The following is a 17,165-nucleotide window of genomic DNA, read 5'->3' as shown; positions in this document are numbered from 1 at the left end:
CATTCCCAGAAACCAGTATGGGGCTTCTGAATCCAACCCCTGCCCTTCCCAGGCTCAGGTGGCAGACATGTCCATCCCTGCCCTGGATCCACAGCAGGCCCACTGTTCCCTGGGCCCCAGAAATCCCTCCCCACCCAGCCTCTGCACCTTGGATCCTGTAGTGCAACCCCCTGCTCTGCGCCTTCATCTGAAGGGCACTCTTCCTTCCAGCAGCCTCCTTGCTTCAGGGTGGGTGGCAGGGGTGGGCCAAGACCCAGCTCCTGACATTCGGGGTCCCCACCACCTGTCTCTTTAGCTGGCCCACACTGGCCCTCAGATCCCTCTGCCTGCCATGTCCCCCTACCCCACCCCACCCCCTGCCACACACACACATGCTGCAAGAACCCAGAGGCCTCTGTGGTTCCTGGTACAAACCCACACTCAGAGCCTGCATCCTGTTCCTTCCCGCCTTCTAGCCCAGGTGGACAATAGCAGAAATGGAGTCTGGGTGCCCACGGCCAGGTGTCTGTGGGTCCCCACTCCCCTCACAGCCCTGCTCTTTTTAGCATAGGTGGAATGGGAGCTTTGGGGGAGTGACACCAACACCAGACCAGCCTGGCCATGTACTTTACTTCTCCCTTCCCTACTTGAGACAGAGGTATCAGTAGGGGAGAGGCTTAAAGGAGGAAAGGATAGGGGTGATCTGTGTTGGTAGAAAAATGAAGTCTCTTCCCCAGCAGAGGGAGAGAAGGTCCTTCCCAGCAGAAGCAGGGCACAGACATGCACCCCCCAACACCATCTCTGGGCATGCAGGAGGAAGCCCCAGACCTCCCCTACAGGGTCCATGCACCACACCCCAAATGATGGGATGGAGGTCAGTCTCTAGCATGCCAACATGACGGGTTTGAAACGTATTTTAATTGGTTTTGTTTCCAGGATTCCTCATCCATGCCTGGTCTCTAGGGTTCTCCCCAGCCCCTCACTGGGGGTTCAGACTCAAGAGGACAGCTGCAAGACGAAAGAGAAGGTCCCTGACAGAAGGGGGCTGAGTCTCCTTAGTAAGGGGTTCCCGCCCCCGCCCCCACCCCCACCCCACCCTGTGCCCTGGCCCAGCCACAAGCACGCCCACTGTCAGAACATGGTCTCTTTAATGGGACACTCGGAGCCCTGCCCTCCCTGCCCGTGGGCCATGCAGTCCGGGAGAAGGTAGCAGCAGCCTTCAGGTCACTGCGGCAGGGGTGCAGACAGCGAGGAGTGGTCGAACAGCGGGTTCCGGACCTCCATCTCTCCGGTCTGTGAAGGCCGGGGTCAGGTGGGCAGGGGTGGGGGCGCACGGGGAACGACCCCATCCCAGGAGATGGTTAAGTCCCTGCTGGGCTCCACTCCCCCAACCCCTGCCCCAGCCCCTCCCCCCACCCCCCTACCCAGCCACTCCTGCCGCAGGACTCACTGGGGCCAGGCCTGGGCACTCGTACACGGTGAAGTCACCGTCTTCGTTCTCCTCGTCTGAGGACAATGACTCAAGCTCCTTGGGCGGCTCTTTATGCCTGGGTAGGAGGCAGGATGGCTAGGTCCTCCCACCCCCTCCAGGTGCCAGGGCCCCAGACCATCAGAAGGGCTCTGCCCACCTGGGCCCAGAGCAGGGGGGGATGGCCGGTGTAGGGGCCGCGGGTGTTGTGACGGGTGCAGGGATGGGGCGGGGGCGGGGGGCTGCCCAGTGTAGGGGGGTGTACAGGAGCAGGGCAGGGTGCCAGGTGGAGGGAAGGGCTGGGGAGGGTGTTGAGAGCAGGGGTGAAGGTGGAGGTGCCGGGTGCGGGGCGGGTGTTGTGACGGGTGCAGGGGGGCGGGGCGGCCAGTATGGGAGGGGCGGACGGGGTGCGGCCTCTCACCGCTCGAGGCACCGCATCTGCTGCCGCTGGTGCTGGTAGTGGTACATCTCGGCGCTGTGCGCTAGCCTCTGGTCGCCAGGCTGCGGGGAGACGGCAGGGGGGTCAGGGCGCGGCGGCGGGCGCCCGAAGGGCGGGGCGGGGCGGGGCGACGCACCGAGATCCCGGGCGTGGCGGGGGAGCCGGGCGCCTGCGGGGCCGCGTAGTCGGCCTTCTGGGTCAGGCGGATGTCTCGCTGCAGCCTGCGGGGAGTGGAGCCTGAGAGCCGCGGAGACACCGCCCGCCGCCCCGGCCCGCCCGGCCCCCCGCGCTCACCTGCACCAGCACAGAGCGGCCACGGCGAGGGCGGCCGCGCCGGCTACCGAGCTCGCCACGATGAGCACTGCGGGGAGGGGCGCGGTGAGGGAGGGCGGCCTTCGGGGCGGGGCTGCCTCCTGCCCACCGCGACCGGCCGGCCCTACGGCCCTACAGACCTACCGAGGACGAGTCCGTCACCGCGCCCGCCCCGGGGCTCCAAGGGGGAAATGTGCACCGGTACTGACGACACGGGGGGGCCCAAGGAGGTGTGGGGTGTGGGTGCAGGGGTTCCCCCAGTAGAGGAGGTGCCCAGGTTGGGGCCCTGGCGGCGCTCTGAGAGCCCCAGGGTGGCTGCTGCAGAGAGAAGGCAGGTTAGAACACTAGGACCAGCCCAGGGTCAAAGGAGTGGGGAGGCCCAAAGTGGGGCGGCGGGGGCTTGGAGGGGGTCTCACCAGGCTCCAGGTGCTGCTGTCCCTTGTCAGGCTGGGGCTGGGCAGCGAGCACGGGGGGCTGTGGCTCCTGATGGGCCAGCTCCTGGGCCAGGAAGTCAATCTCATCTTCTAATCGGGGCCTGGGCAGACTCTCCCCTGGAGAGGGTGAAGGGCCATCAGGTGGAGAGGCCCCCAGCCCCTCGCAGGCAACACCAGCTGCAGGTGGGCCTTCAGAGCAGGTGCAGCCCATCCAGGAGCCAGACCTCAGGCCCAGGCACCAGTGGTGACCATCGGACCAGGGAGTAGCCTCAAGCCCTGCCATCCTGAGTTGCTGTGTGGTGACAGCTGAGAGCGGTCTTTGTGAGCAGCAGCTTTCCCAGGAACGTGGGGGCAGCAGCAAGGGAGTGGAGGTGTTAGCGGAATGTGCAGAGGCCAGGAGAAGGGAAGGGGTGCCCCCACCCTACCTGCTACCCATGCATCACTCCATGGCTTCTCTACCAAGATAGGCAGTGACTCCTCAAGGAACGGGGAGAGGCCCCATTCTGCGCGCGCGCGCACACACACACACACACACACACACACCAGCCAATCAGTAGGAACTGAGGGCAGCTGTTGGGACCGGGCTGGTGGCTGGGCCTCCACCCCCACCCGGACCACGTGCCCCATAGTACAGATACTCTGCACAGCATGGAAGGAGCAGAGCACCTGCCACCTTCTGAAGCAGACCTGCACACGTCAATTCCCGGCCTCCCTCACTGCCAGGAATGTGTTCCTCCAAGAAGGTCCTCCTGCCCCACCAGACTTCAGCACCCCCAGCATCCCTCTGTAATGCCCCATCACACCTGAAGTCATTCGGCACCTGGCTGGCTGTCCAGCATTCTGGGCCAAGATCGCCAGGTGAGGCACATGGATTGCACAGGATGAGTGAGCCATGGAGAAAGAGGGCGTACGTGGCAAGGAGGCCAGGCAGCAATTGGGGAACTCTGATTTCTCTTCTGGGATCACCTCAGCATTTCACACTGGACACCCTTGCCCTGGTAGGGAATAACTGCCCCAACCCTCAGCCTGATGCCAGGCTCTGAGATGGTGCTATTTGGAAAGATCACCAGGCCACTTGGAGACATAAGAGTCTCCAGTACCCAAGGAAGCCCAGGGGACCTAGGAGGTGAGGCTGAGTGGCAAACGTATGAGGGCAGGGGATGGGGGGAAGACACCCTTCTCTCCCATACCCACAGGCCGGCGCATCCTGGGCACACAGAGCCCTTGTGGGTCTTCCTGGAAGGGCTGAAGGCAGGGCCCACAGACATGCGCGCCTGGGGGGCACCGTGCCCGCCTCTTCAGGGCACAGTCCAGGCTCCCAGGACAGGCAGCTGCATCTAGGAAGGAAGCAGAAGGCAGAGCTGGATCACCGCCCTGGTCAGCTTAGCCCCTGCATGGAGGCGGTACTGCCCTGGCCCCCCTCCCCCACACAGTTGACCCAGGCTGGCCTGGCTCCGGCCATTGTTCTGGGCAGGCCCTTCCTCCCAAGAGCCAGAGATCAGGACCAGGAAGACAAGCCTTCCCAACACTTATCGGAACTCTCCTGCCCCACCCACTCCCCAGAGTTCTACCTCCAGGCCTGAGTCAGCCCTAGACGGAACTGCCCCTTACCGTCTGGGGAACACTAGCTCTCCCAGCCGGGGCCAGGCAGCCCTCTAGGTCCTGCCTCTGGTCTCAGCATGCCCCAAGCAGGCCCTAACCCCTCTATCCAGGCTGGGAGCCCTAGAAAGTGGGGCCACCCACCTCTCTCACCACATCAGGGCTGCCCTACAAGTCCCATGTGTCATCCCACAGCCCTAGGGCAGAGCTGGAAGCCGAGGGCCCTGCAAGTGCCTACAGCCCTAGGCATAGATGGAAGATGGTCACTCTCCCTGTGTCTGGTCTCTGAAGCACAGAGAAGCTGGGTTGGGGAGACCTAGATTGGGATCAGCAAGCCATACTTGCCTGAGATACAGAAGCCAGACCAGGGTCACCCCTGCAGTCACACTGCCAGGGACTGGGGAGTCCCTGGGACTTTGGGCCCTAACTACGGTGTCCTGTATAGATGGCCAGTGGGTCCCATCCTGATGCTGGGGGACAGAAAGCAGTAGCCCTCCAGCCCTCAGTTTCCCTTCTGGGACACAGAAGGCAAGTTGCCTCAAAGTTAGGGAATGCCCTAAGGCCTGGTACACTGGCCCCAGTTATGGGACAGCAGAGCTAGAGGACCCAGGGAGATACCCAACAGTACTGTCAATCCTGGTTGAGGAGACTGGGATGGGGTATATCTGGAGGACCAGACTATTCCTCTTGGCCTAGCCCCCACCCCCCATGGCAGGAGGGCCACTGGGGCCCAAGGTACTCGGAGGATCAAGGAGTGCTGGGCTCTGTCCTTCTCCAGACCTTGGCTGGCCTGACTTGGTTTCCTTGGTAACCTGACACTCCCAGCCTCCTCTCTGAAGGTAGAGCATTCCAGCAGCCCTTGCAGCAGGCAGACTCCCATCCAGGGGACCCCCACCCTATACCACCTGGGTCAGCAGGCGCCAGTATCAGAGAGCCAGCCTGGGGCGTAGGCTGGTTAAATGTTAAGCCTGTGCCAGCACATCACTCTGGACCCCACCCACCAGTTGGGTGCCTGGGGAGCCAGACAGTCCCTCTCCTGGTGCTGAGACCGCAGAGTGCCCAGGCCAAGGGTAGAGGCCTCAAGCACAAAGCTGCTTCCAGGGTCTGGGTTCCAGAGGCCTCCAGACATTCCCGGTTCCCCAGCCTAGGAAGACAGGGCTGCCACCCAGCTAATGCTGAGGAAGTCTCCCCTCCAGCCTGGGCGTGCAGGAAGAGATCTCCGGAATAGCGGCACCACACCCTGCATCTGGGAGCAGCTGGGATGTCACCAGCCCACCCCAGGGGCTTAGCACACAGGCTACACTTCATTTCCTCAGGAGGCCCCACCCTGCATGCCCTAGAGCCAGGTTCTCTGCAAGCAGCCTTCATTATTGCTGGCCAGCCCCACTCTCCCGCTCTCCGGCTTCCTGTCCACGGGTGCTAAGCCCAGGAGGAAGCCTGCCCTGATGTGGCTTCTAGAGGCCACGCACACAGAACCACAAGGCCCAGGCTGGCATCCCAGCTAGGCCACATAGCTTCTTTGTACCTCAGTTTCCCCATCTGTAAAATGGGCTAAAAATAGCCAGTAGTGAGTGAATGCATGAGCACAGTCTCCCAGTTCGGCCCTGGGCTGGGATGCGTTTTCCATCCTGGGTTCCTGAAGACCTTCCCGCCTGGAGCCCCGGGGCCCATCTGGGAAGCAGGGAGGGTCTCCCAGGTCTGTGGGCTTCTCAAGCTCTGCCCTACCACCAAGAGGGCCCCCCAGGGCATTACCTCCTGCCCCCACTGGAGCCCGAACAAGCACCTAAGCCTGGGACAATTCAGCCCCCACCCCCACCCCCGCCCCCACCAACGGCAGCAAAGCAAGGTTCGTGCCCAACACCACCTGAGGCCTGGGGACAGGCAGCCCAGCACCGCGACCCCGACCCCAGGACAGACGCTAGCAGCGAGGCCGCCAGACCCCTGGGGCCTCGCCGGCGCCCACGGAGCCCGGGAAGTGCACACGCACGGACGCGCGGACAGGCAGCCGGCGGCGGGCCCACCCGGACGGATCCGTCCTCAGACACAGACACAGCACCGGCCCAGGACCCAGAGACAAAGACAGGACGAGCGTGAACTTCAGGGTCGCCGCCAGGAGCCCCAGAGAAGGCCCGTGGAGCGAGCGGAGCCCTTCGGCGGCCGGGGCGCCGCGCCCTCCGGGCCAAGCCTGTTTACCGCCTCTCGGGCGAGGCGGGGCCCGCGGCGAGGGCGGCGGCGGGCAGGGCGAGGGCGCCGCGCAGCTCCGCGATCCCAGGCCGCTCTCGCTCACCCGGGCGGCCGGCGGAGGCCCCGCGCAGGGCCGCGCCGAGGACGAGGCCGCAGAGCAGCAGCCGCAGCAGCCGCAGGTGTCGCGGGGAGGGCGGAGGGACGGGTGTCGCCATCCTTCAGCGCCGCCGCCGGGGCAGCATGGCACCGCGCGGCCCGGGGCTCGGCGCGGGCGGCGGGCGCCGCGTCCGGGGGGAGGCGGCGGCGGCGGCGGCGGCGGCGGCGGAGGGGGCGGAGGTGGAGGCGGAGGAGGAAAGGAGGCGGCGGCGCTGACGCTGCGGCAGAGGATCCGGGATCCAGGCGCGGCGGCGGGAGGCTCTCAGGGACTGCGCCTGCGCGCTCCACCTGAGGGGGCGGGCCGGCGTCTCCAGGTTGCGCCCCCTCCCCCCTCCTCCCCAGCGCTCCAGGCCACCGGGAGCCTCGACTTCTGCGGCCTCTGTGGCTGGGGACCTCTGTTCTCCTCAGGCCCGGCTAGGCTTGGGTGGGCCTCCCCGGGACACACTTCCCTCGAGTCCCCACTCTGTCGCCAGTTTCCACGCAGCCACCACCCCGCTTGGGGCAGGGGACCTGTCCCGGGCCTGGAGGCGCTAGCCCCAGGAGCACGGGGATACCCGGCACACACTGATGGACAGCTGCGTCCAAAGACGCACCTGGGCGCTCAGAGACACCTGGTAAAGGCAAACACACGCCTGGAACGAGGCCGGTGCTGGTGAACACTAAGGTTGGAATGGGGCGGCTGCGCTCAGGGAGGCCACCAGGGGGCAAGAGTGACCTGGAGCGGCTGGTGAGGGACGGCTGGGAGCTGTCCACGGTCCCTGGGTGACAGCCTTCAGCTCCGGGAGGCCTCAGGACCACAGGCACCTATGGATGCACCCCCTTGCACTGTACCTGTTGCTCCAGAGAGCACACCCACGCATTCCACCTGGGAAACCTCCTTCTGCCTCACCTCACACCCCAGGCTTCCCCTCAGAGCCCCGAAGACAGGGCCGGCTGCCCTCAGGGTTGTGGATGGCTGGAAACCTCGCAGAAGGTGGAGATGTGTGAGTGAAGCTAGCACAGCCATTCTCCCCTCAGGGTGCTGTCCATCATGTCTGTGCTCACTTTCTAGAAAGGCTGAGGAGCAGGAAGACAGAGTAAAACCGTGCCTTCTCGCGCAGGAAACCAGTGCTTGGGGAGGAGGCTGCGGGAGCAGCAGGTGGAGGAAACTGGCATGTCTTGGAGATGCAGAAGGCCATACCCAGGCAGGAGGGAGCTGTGCCTCAGTGTCAGGGCACCTGGGGTTTACGCTGGCTCCTCTCACTGTTCTCTGAGCAATGGGGCCCTGCACCACCCTGGTCCTCATCTCAGCAGCCCCCCAGCACCACTTCCTGCCAAGGGTCTGCCCTGTCCCCCAGTCCCTTCCAGCAGACTGCTCTAGACAGCTGCCCTGCCCAGGACCCTCACTTCCACCATCTCTCCACTCTCTGCCCTCACCCCCAGGCCAGCTCTAGGCCAGGGCCCAGTTGCCAGTCTTGGTTGGGTCACTGATGCCGATCTGGAGGGGCTGCAGGGCCCTGCTGGCCAGAGAAGACTCAAGAGACTCTGGGACTCTTGGGCCAGCCGTGGAGGAGAGCAGGATCTTCACTGATCCATGTCTGGGCCCAGAGAGGAAGGAAGGAGGAAGAGCCTGGGGCCACCCTTAGGACTAGCCAGGGCTCGTCCTGGCCAGCTCAGCTGTGGGGAGGGAGGACAGGCAGTGGCTCAGGCGCCCCACCCTATGAATGTTCTCTGCTGCTCTAGAAAGTTTTTATTATAAAATGTTCACAAGTAGCCGCTGTGTTCCCAGATCGTGGGCCTGACCATCCTCCTCCTGCAGACGCAGACCCCGGAGAGTGCGGGGGCTCCCAGGGCCTAACTCACTGAAGTTGTGGGCTGAGGGCTGCGGGGTGTCTGGGTCCTGGGTGCCAGGAAGGGGGGTGCAGGAGACCGGGCAGGCTTGGGGAGGCTGCAGGGAGCTGGCCAGGCCTAGATTCACTGCTCTTCACCCACTTGGGCCCCTGTGGGCTGCACGCCAGCATCCCTGGCTCAGTGGGGGTGGCACTGGGGGGCAGAGGTGCTGCGGGTGTGTGGAGTATGGTGAGGGCACCGGGGGTAGGAGTGGAGCGGCGACAGGCCAGAGCCACCAGCGTGGCCCTAGATGGTACTGGACAACTTGGCAGCGCGCACCCGACGCAGCAGCAGGACAGCAGCGGCCAGCAGGATGGCAGCGCAGAGCAGGACCAGGGCCACCCAGGCGCTGAAGTCTGTGCCCTTGCGCATTCCCGGTGGCTCAGCGGGGATCAGGTTGGTCAGGTTCAGCATGTAGCCAAGCGCCCAGCCCACCGTGGTATCCCCGGCCTGTGGGCGACCCGCAGACCTCAGCTACTCCATACAGCTCCAAAGGCCCCGCCCCTCAGTGCCCTGCCGACCACAGGCTCCCACCTTCTTCTGGAAGGTTACCCCACGGAAGGCATGCTCCTGGAAGCCATAGCCCTGGCTCAGCAGCTGCTGCACGAATGTGGCCACCGCACAGTAGTCAGGCAGGCGGGCCTGCTCCCCGGGGACCCGGGCCTGCAGCTGGGACATGAAGGGAACATTGTTGGGCCAGGGACCACTGGGAGGTCTCAGCCCAGAGGATAGGTGACCCTACCCCAGCACAGTCCCCCAGAGGCCAGCCCCTGGTGGAAATTTCCCTCCAGGACCAGCAGTGTGACCGCCGATGGCAGTGGGCACCCCTGCCTTGGAGGTGGACCTCAGGGAGACCCCAGGGACAGCCACCCAGGAAGCAGCAGGCCAGCAGCAACCGTGTGTGAGGTCAGGGGCACAGAAGCACCAGACCTTCAGTGTGGACCTTGGGCTAACCTTTTGCCCCCCACCTCTCCACTCCCCCACGTCTGCCTGAGACTAGACTTGGAGAAAACAGGATGGGCCTTTGCCACCACCAGAGCCCTGAGACAGTGTTTCTCGCAAGGTTTGGCAGGCACCCCATGCTCCACCTGTGAAAACACCGCTTCCCTTACTTGGCAGGTGTCTAACTATAGCGGCAGAAGCCAGAAACCTGCAAGTTGTCTTCAAAGCCTCACTCCCCTGCCCCTAAGCTCTGCTATTCCTATTCACCCCACTTCACCCCATGCGCCCTGCTGCAGTAGGGCCTTTGCTCTTCCCTCTGTCCTCCCAATCTAGGTTCTGGGCCTCAGGGCAGCCCAATGCTGTCCAGGCCCCTTGGCACAGCCCCAGCAGGGCACGGGTAGGGCTTACCTCACTCCATGTCTGGTTGCAGATGGTGACAACCGCAACTTCTAGCTGCTGCAGGGTCTCCACAGGCAGCCCCATCACGGTCCTCAGGAAGTCCACAGTGTAGAAGAAGGCAGAGAAGGCCTGCGAGGAGGGGACAGCCATACCTAGGACAGACCCCACCCACAACAGGGCACCCGCCCCCAGCCCCAGACCCTCACTCACGATGAAGTTCCCAGCCACAGGGGGCTGGAATATGCCATTGAAGGAGCATTGGGAGAAGTGGCAGGAGGAGAAATTGAAGAGCTCCAAGATGAGGCCACGGCAGAGGGCGGGGTCACTGGTCCCCGACAAGTTGACCCTGGTACTGCCAGTGAAGGTCTGGGGCCACTGGGCCGCAGTGCACGGAGACTCATACACGTCTTGAAGGAGCACTTGGCTCGAATAGCCCCTCGGCCAGCAAGGGTGGAAGCCATAGGTCTGGGGGGAATGCAGGGGTGCGTGAGGCATCACCCCTACACCAAGCACTGCTGCCACCCCCAGCCCAGGACCCCTGAGAGCCCCCCAGAGGACCCGCCTGAGGAATCTCCCATAAGTCCCACTTTGGCGGCATCACTTCTGTGCTCAGGGGCAGTCCACAGCTCCCCATCATCTGATGGACAAAACCCAACCCCCGGCCAGGCACCCCTGGCCTCTGGATGCCTGGCCCTGGGCCTCCCTTCCCCCTAGCCAGGCACTCACTAGACCCACCCCCACCACGTGGCTTTTGTGTGTGCAAGATCCTTGTGCATCTGTCCTGCCAGCTGAGTAAAGCCCAGCTTTGGTTCCCAGAGTGGCCATCCTCAGTCCAGGCTCCACTCTGGACTCTTGGGTCCTCCCATCCCTTCTCACCCCCCTCCCCCGAGGAGGGCACAGTGGGAGCAGGTGGGCCAGGGGTGGTGAGGCACCTGTAGTGCACCAGCCAGCAGCCTCAGGAGGACCTGGTCACGGCCATAGCAGAGGAAGCTGTGGGTGTAGACACGGTAGTGCTGGCCGTAGAGCCGGAGCTGGACCTCATTGGTGGGATCCTCAGCTGGGCCGGCCATCTCGAAGGTGATCTGAGTGGAGGCGCCCCCTAGGTCCATGGCCCCCAGAGTCCCCTTCCTTGGCTGGAACCACTGGCCCACCCAGCCATACTGTGGGGAGTGGAGGTTGGAGTCAGCCAGTGGGTGGGCTGCGCGCCCCCTGGCTCACTGGGCTGGCCAGCAGGCCCACCTTGATGAAGTTCTCCAGCAGGTAGTTGGCGGTCACCCAACCAAACACACCCTCGTCTTGGCCCGAGAGGATGTGGGCGCCACGGAAATCAAAGGGATACTGGGTCAGCGTCTGGGTCACAGCCGCAAGCACATTGGCCGAGGCCTCTGGACTGGTCAGTCTGGAACACAGGGAGGACTCTGAGGGGCGTCCTCCCCAAGTAGCCAAGGTCCTGCGGCTGGGTGACATCGTGTCTGCCCAAGGCCACTGCTGAGGGTGTGTGGGGGGCCACCCTGTGCTGAGGCTCTTGTAGAAGTCAGGCAGGTCAGGGGGTGGGCACACTCACTTGAGCAGGCGCATGCCTGCTGTGGCTCCCAGGTAGAGGGGCGTGCCCACATGTCTCTCTCTGGGAACCTCCTGAAGTGCCTGGTCCAAGCATTCAACCAGGCTCTGGCCAGCCCTGGAAGGGTTGTCTGCGTAGCTGGAGATGCCCCCTCCTAGAGGGAGACGGAAATCGGCCCCAGCCTGACAGCAGCCCCTGGGTAAGCCATGGGCCAGGAGGCTCCCGAACCAGGTGGCAGCTTAAACACACCTTCCCAGCTCAAGCCCTCAGAGACAAAGGGACCCACCTGCCTGTGGGCCACCCAGTCCCTGAGGCTGCTGCCTGCCCCTGGGTGTGCACACAGGTGCCAGGATAAAGCACTAGGCATTGTCAATACAGCTTAGCCTCCTAAAGGGCTTTCCTGGGCGTGCCAATCTTGGGCTGAGAAAGGCCCATGTCGCCCAGTCACCACCTGGGGCTTACTTTCTAGAATGAACTGCCCTCAGCCTCTCTTTTTTTGTTTTGTTTTGTTTTGTTTTCAGCCTCTCTTTTGGAAGCTCCTGTAGCTCCCTCCTGGAGCAGTCCCCAGTGGCATCAAGCAAAGGGGGCATCATGACCTCGGAGGCTAAGGCAGGGAGGGCCCTGGAGCCCCTACGATGAGGGGTGCCCAGTGCTCAGGGGATCTTACCGTGCACCTCACAGGAGCTGTGCTGGCCCACGATGCCTGTGTCATTCTCTTTGTCTGCAGGCCACTTGTAGATGAACATGGATGTGTGAGAAGAGCCAGCGTCCAGGACAATGCCATACTGGGGGAGGGGAGGGGAGTGGGGGTCAGCCGTGGAGGTGGGGTCCGGGGCCTGAGGCCATGTCCTTTGCTCCCTCCAGCTCTCTACCCCACCCCACCCCACCCTGTGGCAAGGTTGGAACCCCAGAATGAAGTACTGGGGCTCAGGCAGCAGGGACAAGCAAAGAAACACAGTTTGGGTGGGGAGAGAATAGGGACCGGGTTGATGGCCAGCAGCCTTTTCTTTTCTGACTACAGGAACCTTCCTGGCAAGGGCAGGCTGAGGGGTTCTGTCAGGGTCAGAAGGGTCTTGGGACCACCCTTAGAACCCTGTCCCCCAAAAATAAATTAAAAAAAAAAAGGAACCCTGTCCCAAGGATGTGAGGTCCCCAGGTTCTGAAAGAGAACCCCAGCTGCAGGAACCCCCTCCACCCAACTCTTTCTTCCTCCTTTCTGTCCCCACGTCTCTGACCTGAGCCCAACCTCAGGGGGCCCTAGAGACACCCCTTCCCTGAGCCTCAAAGGCAGCACCAGTGAGAGCTGGGTCCTGCCCAGCTGCGGGGCCACATGGGCCTTCCCTGTGATTGCAAGAAGGGCCGGGATCCCAACAGTGAGAACCCCCTGGAGAACATGCCCTTCTGAGCCCGTTAACAGGCCACTCCCGCCTTCTTCCCCACCCTGGGGACTGCCCCATCAGCTGGTCAGGCCCCACCAGCCCCAGCCCCCTAGTCCTCCCCTTGGCTACAGGGCACAGGGCAACCTGTCCTCCCCTTGGCTACAGGGCATGCCTGCAACCTCCTATCCTGGGCTCCTGGAGCTTAGAGCTCCAACATGCCCATGCCCCTTCACACAAGTCCAGTAAGAGGTCAAGACCCGCTTGGGCCTCCCCAACTCCAACTCCTTTAGGAGCAACCTGGGGCACCCTGCCTGGTGGCTCAAAGGGCACCCCGCCACTGTTAGGACTTCCAGGAGGGTGGGGAGGAGTCCCTGGGCCCCCACGCCTGTGGCACCTCGTCTGGAGCCTGGAGCAGATGCGTCCCCGTCCCCGGAGCGCGCGGGGCGGGGGACCCTGGTCCAGCCGCAGCCTGGGGCACCCAGGGCTGTATCTGAGGAGCGGAGAGGCAGCCCCCACCTCCCGACCCGGCCCCGCCCCCGCCCGCGCGGGCTCTGCTGCGGCCACGGGGAGCGGGGCGGGAGCGGGGGTTCCCCGGCCCGGGTGGACATCGGGCTGCCACGCGGGCGCAGCCTGGCCCCGCTGGGCTCCAAGCCTCCGGGGGCCGCGACCCCGCCCGCTGCCGGCCCACGCACCTTGAGGGCGGGCGGCTCCCGGACGTCGCGGGTGGGGACGCACAGCAGCAGGAGCCCGGCGAGGCCGGCCGCAGCCAGTAGCAACGGGGGCAGCAGCGACAGCACCTTCCCCGCCATGGGCCTGCGCGGGCGGACGAGGCGGCGGCCGAGAGGCTGCGGGGCGCTGGAGGCCGAGGGCCGGGGCGCGGGCCGGGTAGGCGCTGGGGCGGAGCGCGGACGGGCACGGTCCACGGCTGGCCACGCCCACTGGCCGCCCGGGACCGCCCAGGGCTGCCCGCCCGCCTGGCGACCTCCCGGCCAGCCCCGCAGGTGAGAGAAGCTGCGGCAGATCCCATCCTCCCCACCCACTCCTGCGCGCCCTTCCAGGCGCCCACCCTGTTTCTTCCTGGCCGCCCCGGCCCGCCAGGAGCCTCATACCCCCGGCCCTGTCCCCCTGCCACTAGCGCTGGCCACCCGGGGCTGCCTGTGGACACGCGGGCATCCCTGGGGCAGAGGTAGGGAGGGAGCCCCAGCCCTGTCCAGGGGAGTCCTTGGGCTCATTGGCAGGAGGCCTACGTGGAAGGATGGGCTGCGCTGGCCCCTAGACAACCTTGTTCAGAGGGCCAGGTGGCTGGAGTGGCCAGCTTTTCCCTGGCCTGGTCCTGAAAGAAGGAGGCACTGCTAGTGACAGGAACCATGTGGGGTCCCAACTGGATCCCTGCCATACCCTCAAAGCAGTAAAGGGCCAGCCGGTCAGTGGTGCACACCCAGCCCTAGGCTGCATGGCAGGTTGCTGCAAGTGTAGGGTCAGACCCTGGGGACACCAAGCTCATCCTGGTAGGGCCTACCCTTCAACCTGGGGGGTGCTGGGAGCTCAGAGCTGAGCAGCCAAACAGCACAATGCCAGAACTACCTTACACAGCCCTGGTCCCAAGGTGACAGGTGAGGATGCAGGTAGAGAAAGGGGCAAGATGGCCACAGTCACACCGAGCTGAAAAAAGAAAACCCCAGGTCGTGTGGAGCAGGCCCTGCCTCCTGGCTCAGAGCCTGGCCCATCCTTGATGCTCCCTTCACCTGGGGAGGAGGGTGCCTGGAGCCTGGACTGGGGAGTCGGGAGTGAGGGGAGCAGGAGGAGGGTCTCCTGTGCACAGATCAAGGAGGAAAGGGAGAAGGTGCCCTAGAGCTGGTCGGCAGCTCACAGGTCCCTGGATGCCAGCTGGGATGGCCAAGGTGAGTACTTGGCCAGCCCCAGACCTCAGCTCTGCCCTTGATCTCAGAAAATGTCTGGCCTCTATGCTTTGACTCCCCACGCACCCTGTGTGCCAGACTGGCCAAGCATCTCTCCTTTTCCTGGCCAGGGGCCACCCCCACTTCGTGCCCTGGGCAAAAGAGGAATTCCACCAACCAAGCATCCCTGGGGCCGTGTAACAGCACGGAGCCATGTGGTAAACCCACCCAGGAGGGCCAGGGACTGGGGGCAGGGAGGTGGGGGGCCAAGAGGGTGGCCTTTGGTGGGGGCAGGGTCTGGGCAGCACTCTGGCTGGCTGGAACCGGCAGAGACAATTGGGCTGGGAGGCTGTCCAGGCTGAGGGTCTGGTGTCACAGGCCCAGCAAAGAGGCCTTTCTTTCAGCTTTGGACCCCAACAACAGAAAGGGTGGGAGCACCAGAGATGGCTCAGCTTCCTCACAGCCCTAGCTGGCAGGGCCCCAGCAGAGTCTCTGGGTGTGGCCAGCACAGGGCTCCAGGCCCGGTTCACCAACACCCCTCCCCCTCCTTCTAGGCCTTTCTTCCTTGGGCAAAGTTCAGAGGAGGGAGAGGCCTACAGATGAGCTTGAAAAGAAAGAGACAAACAAATGAACGTGGCCCACAGGGAGCCCAGTGCGAGAGAGAGGGCAGAGGGCTCCCTGCAGGCCCGCCCACCCGTGTGGTTCCCGCCCCCATGCCACATCCCACTAAGCCCAAGCAGGGCCTCCCAGATGTTCTGGTTGGTCCTTGGACAGGACGTACCAGCCACCAGAGGATGGGGCCAGGGTAGCGGAGGCCTGGACGTGGAGGCCTGGACGCGTGGCCCAGGGCCCAGATTAGTCCCAGAAGAGAGGGAAGGCAGGGAACAGGGAACAGCCAGGGCAAAGCCTGGGAGTGCCTTCTCTCAGAGACAGAAGGGGTGGCAACATCCTTCCTTGGTGCAGAGACACCCTTCTTTCCAGGAGTGGAAGGTGGGGGGTGGGAAGGGAGGCACACGAGAGGAGAGTTTCTGTGTAGAAGGGGCCTCCAGGAACCCCGGGGGTGACTGGGGTTAGGAGGCCTCCAGATGTGTGGCACATGGCTTGGCCCTGGATCCTGGCAGAGGAACCACTTGCAGGGAGGTGCGGGAAGGGGGGTCCTCAGTGCCTCCTCCCCCACAGGAGCCAGACCACCCGGGTGGGGGGCATTCGCTGGGATATGGGCTAAGTCTGCCTCACTCTCCTCAATGGGAGCCACAGCATCTTGCGCCTGAAACATCTTAACCCGTAAAGGCCTTCACTCTGTTGACCTTAAAAATAAGACAGCCTAGGGGATCCCTGGATGGTCAGCGGTTTAGCACCTGCCTTTGGCCAGGGCGTGATCCTGTAGTCCCAGGATCGAGTCACACATCAGGCTTCCTGCGTGGAGCCTGCTCCTACCCTCTGCCTGTGTCTCTGCCTCTCTCTCTCTCTCTCTGTGTGTCTCTCATGAATAAATAAATAAAATCTTAAAAAAAAAAAAAAAAGACAGCCTAGGGCACCTGAGCCACTCAGCGGTTGGGCGTCTGCCTTTGGCTCAGGGTGTGATCGCGGGGTCCTGGGATCAAGTCCTGCATCAGGCTCCCTGCAGGGAGCCTGCTTCTCCCTCTGCCTGTGTCTCTGCCTCTCTCTGTGTGTCTCTCATGAATAAATAAATAAAACCTTAAAAAAAAAGAAAAACTAACTAAAGTTAACTTACCACATGTAATGACTAGTTATTTTGTGTGTCACCCTGGCTGGGTGCCCAGACATTTGGTCAAACCCCTATCTGGATGTTGTTGGGAAGGTAAGCATTCGATGTGATGAACGTTAACATCAGTAGACTCTGCGTCAAGCAGATCACCCTCCAGAATGTGGGTGGGCCACATCCAATCAGTTTAAGGCCTTAAAAGAGTAGAGCCCCTCAAAGAGGAAGGGTTTGTGGCCATAGATGCCGTTTGGACTCAAGACTACAACATGGAATCTCCACCCCCACCCCACTGAGCCTCCAACCTGCTGATCTGACCTGCAGACTTCAGACTTGCCAGTTCTTCAAAATGCATCTTTCCCTCTCCCTCCATATACACACAGAGCCTGTATGAAGCAACCATTCTTGGGCATTTTCCCAGATACATAAAGACACTTTCATGCAGGAACATGCACATAGATGTTTATGGCAGCTGTATTGGTAATAGCCCCAAACTAGAAACTACCCAGATGCCTTGGGAGACTGGTTGCACAAACTATGGTCCATCCACACCCTTGGATACAATTCAGCAATGAAAGGAAGGAGCTACTGATACACTCACCCATGTGGGTGAACCTCAGGGAACCTGCTGAGTGGTAAAAGCCAATCTCAGAGTTTCAGAAACACGATGCAGAAGCACTTGTAACAAAACATAATCAGAGGTGGATGTGGCTGGAAAGGGGTCATGTGAGGGTATCTGATGGTTTAGTTGGGTCTCTTGGTTAAGGTTGTTAAGTGTGGCTGTGCATGTGAAGAGAGCCGCACACGCGCACACACAGAGAAG

The 17,165-nt window shown here is 63.0% G+C and overlaps 2 protein-coding genes across 7 annotated transcripts; both read right to left on the bottom strand.

Annotated features, from left to right (window-relative positions):
* Nucleotides 1-875: 875 nt before the first annotated feature.
* Nucleotides 876-6,805, bottom strand: NPDC1 (neural proliferation, differentiation and control 1). 3 transcript variants are annotated; one of them, XM_072748046.1, is made up of 9 exons: nucleotides 6,519-6,805; nucleotides 3,823-3,969; nucleotides 2,615-2,749; nucleotides 2,343-2,516; nucleotides 2,181-2,247; nucleotides 2,023-2,107; nucleotides 1,869-1,948; nucleotides 1,430-1,526; nucleotides 876-987 (listed from the first exon to the last, which is right to left on the bottom strand). In XM_072748046.1, the coding sequence occupies exons 1-9, from the start codon at nucleotides 6,628-6,630 to the stop codon at nucleotides 976-978; spliced, it is 909 nt and encodes a 302-aa protein (XP_072604147.1). In that variant the 5' UTR covers nucleotides 6,631-6,805; the 3' UTR covers nucleotides 876-975. The 3 variants fall into 3 exon arrangements, with proteins under 3 accessions (XP_072604147.1, XP_072604146.1, XP_072604148.1); XM_072748045.1 differs by having other exon boundaries at nucleotides 876-1,272; nucleotides 6,519-6,796; XM_072748047.1 differs by lacking the exon at nucleotides 2,343-2,516 and having other exon boundaries at nucleotides 876-1,272; nucleotides 6,519-6,796.
* Nucleotides 6,806-8,285: 1,480 nt separating this feature from the next.
* ENTPD2 (ectonucleoside triphosphate diphosphohydrolase 2) lies at nucleotides 8,286-16,011 on the bottom strand. 4 transcript variants are annotated; one of them, XM_025989362.2, is made up of 9 exons: nucleotides 13,414-13,646; nucleotides 12,010-12,127; nucleotides 11,346-11,496; nucleotides 11,021-11,180; nucleotides 10,714-10,941; nucleotides 9,992-10,246; nucleotides 9,791-9,910; nucleotides 8,975-9,109; nucleotides 8,286-8,890 (listed from the first exon to the last, which is right to left on the bottom strand). In XM_025989362.2, the coding sequence occupies exons 1-9, from the start codon at nucleotides 13,528-13,530 to the stop codon at nucleotides 8,687-8,689; spliced, it is 1,488 nt and encodes a 495-aa protein (XP_025845147.1). In that variant the 5' UTR covers nucleotides 13,531-13,646; the 3' UTR covers nucleotides 8,286-8,686. The 4 variants fall into 4 exon arrangements, with proteins under 4 accessions (XP_025845147.1, XP_025845148.1, XP_025845149.2 ...); XM_025989363.2 differs by having other exon boundaries at nucleotides 10,714-10,863; nucleotides 13,414-13,623; XM_025989364.2 differs by lacking the exons at nucleotides 11,021-11,180; nucleotides 11,346-11,496 and having other exon boundaries at nucleotides 13,414-16,011.
* Between the last annotated feature and the right edge of the window lie 1,154 nt (nucleotides 16,012-17,165).

This window comes from Vulpes vulpes, chromosome 2 (genome assembly GCF_048418805.1).
Source record: "Vulpes vulpes isolate BD-2025 chromosome 2, VulVul3, whole genome shotgun sequence".
NCBI classification, from domain to species: Eukaryota; Metazoa; Chordata; class Mammalia; order Carnivora; family Canidae; genus Vulpes; species Vulpes vulpes.
This window is presented reverse-complemented; position numbering and strand designations above follow the sequence as displayed.